Here is a 1,332-nt window from a genome sequence, read left to right on the forward strand (position 1 = left end):
ATAATCTTCAGTAAGAATACCTCGGTTTCAGTCAATCACAGTATATACACCCAGATTTACAAATTCTTTTCCATCTTAATAATGCTAGCACTCTTACCTGCTTTTACGAAATGAAGCTCTAAAACTTCTCGGTTCCTAATCTCAGATTTGGCCACTAAGATGGTTGTTTCTGTTTTCATTGTTTCCTCTTCATTTGTCCTTTTTTGATATGTTTTTGATCCCTTTCTGTTTGTTTAAAAAGTTGTCTTCGGGGGATGAACTCTTAAGATATTCTAAGTCAGCAGGAGAATGAGTTGCTTAGTCTGAGAATATCCTTGTCCTTTTCCTTTATTTGCAGGCAGACTTTATAAAAGTGGCCCATCCAGACCCAGCCTACCGCGAAGCTGCAGAGAAGACCTGCATAGAGATTGGCACAGTTGTAGAGAAGTAAGATGCATATGTCTTCACGGAGTTTGATGACTTGCAACAACATGGGAGTAAAGCAGGACCCTAAAAACATCATGTATGCTTGTTGCAGGCTGAACACTAATGTGGAGTTATGCAAGAGCCTGAAAAATTTACTGGACAACCCAAAAGCTGTGGCAGAGCTGGACCCCGACACAAAGTAAATATATGATATTCAGTTTTTGGTTTGCTTTAACAGAAAAGTATCCCGAGGATGTCGAGATTTATGTTTTTTTCTCTTCCTAGGCGAGTGGCAGAGTTATTCATGTTTGACTTTGAAATTAGTGGAATTCATCTGGATGATAAACTGGTGAGCATTTCTTTACTATTACTGCCCTACTATTAAGGCTGCAAATTATGTCCCCCACTTATCTCTTCTTTCTTTTTTTTATACAGAGGAAAGAAGCTGTTGCTCTTCACGTTAAGCTCCTGGATCTAAGCAACGAGTTTCTGATTGGTTCCCACGTGCCCAACAGGATTGCAAAGTCTGCGATCCCCGAACATCTGCAGGTCCACTTCGCAAGTGAGGGAAGCTTCATTCAAATTGGAGGATTGCATGCAGATTCCCCTGATGACTTGGTATGCTGATAGTGCCCAACACTGACATGTCCCTCATTGCTCAACAGGTGGCACTGTTGCCTCAACTTAGATGACGGGCTAAGTTGAAGTGAAGTTCTTTATATCCTAAGTCTTCTCTGTCTGATGCATCTGTTTTTCTTTCTAAAGTGTTTAGTTGTTTTAGTGATATTTTGACTGTGTACAGCTTCAGTTCTGACCGATACATCTTTATAGTTTAATCCCTCATTTTAAAAAGTGAAATTTAGATTTATGGGGTTAAGTGTTTTAAGCCTTTATTTCCTGTCATTTCAATAATTATAGTTTTTAGAT

General features: G+C 39.2%; 1 protein-coding gene across 1 annotated transcript in view; it reads left to right on the forward strand.

Moving 5' to 3' along the window:
* mipep (mitochondrial intermediate peptidase) overlaps window positions 1–1,332 on the forward strand; it is a 26,619-nt gene that overhangs the window by 2,219 nt on the left and 23,068 nt on the right. The window contains exons 3-6 of the mRNA XM_015403224.1: window positions 338–426; window positions 518–604; window positions 691–754; window positions 841–1,023. Of these exons, the coding sequence (XP_015258710.1) occupies window positions 338–426; window positions 518–604; window positions 691–754; window positions 841–1,023 (423 nt within the window). The remainder of the gene's footprint in view (window positions 1–337; window positions 427–517; window positions 605–690; window positions 755–840; window positions 1,024–1,332) is intronic.

Source organism: Cyprinodon variegatus, unplaced genomic scaffold (assembly GCF_000732505.1).
Source record: "Cyprinodon variegatus isolate N-32 unplaced genomic scaffold, C_variegatus-1.0 Scaffold1469, whole genome shotgun sequence".
NCBI lineage: Eukaryota > Metazoa > Chordata > Actinopteri > Cyprinodontiformes > Cyprinodontidae > Cyprinodon > Cyprinodon variegatus.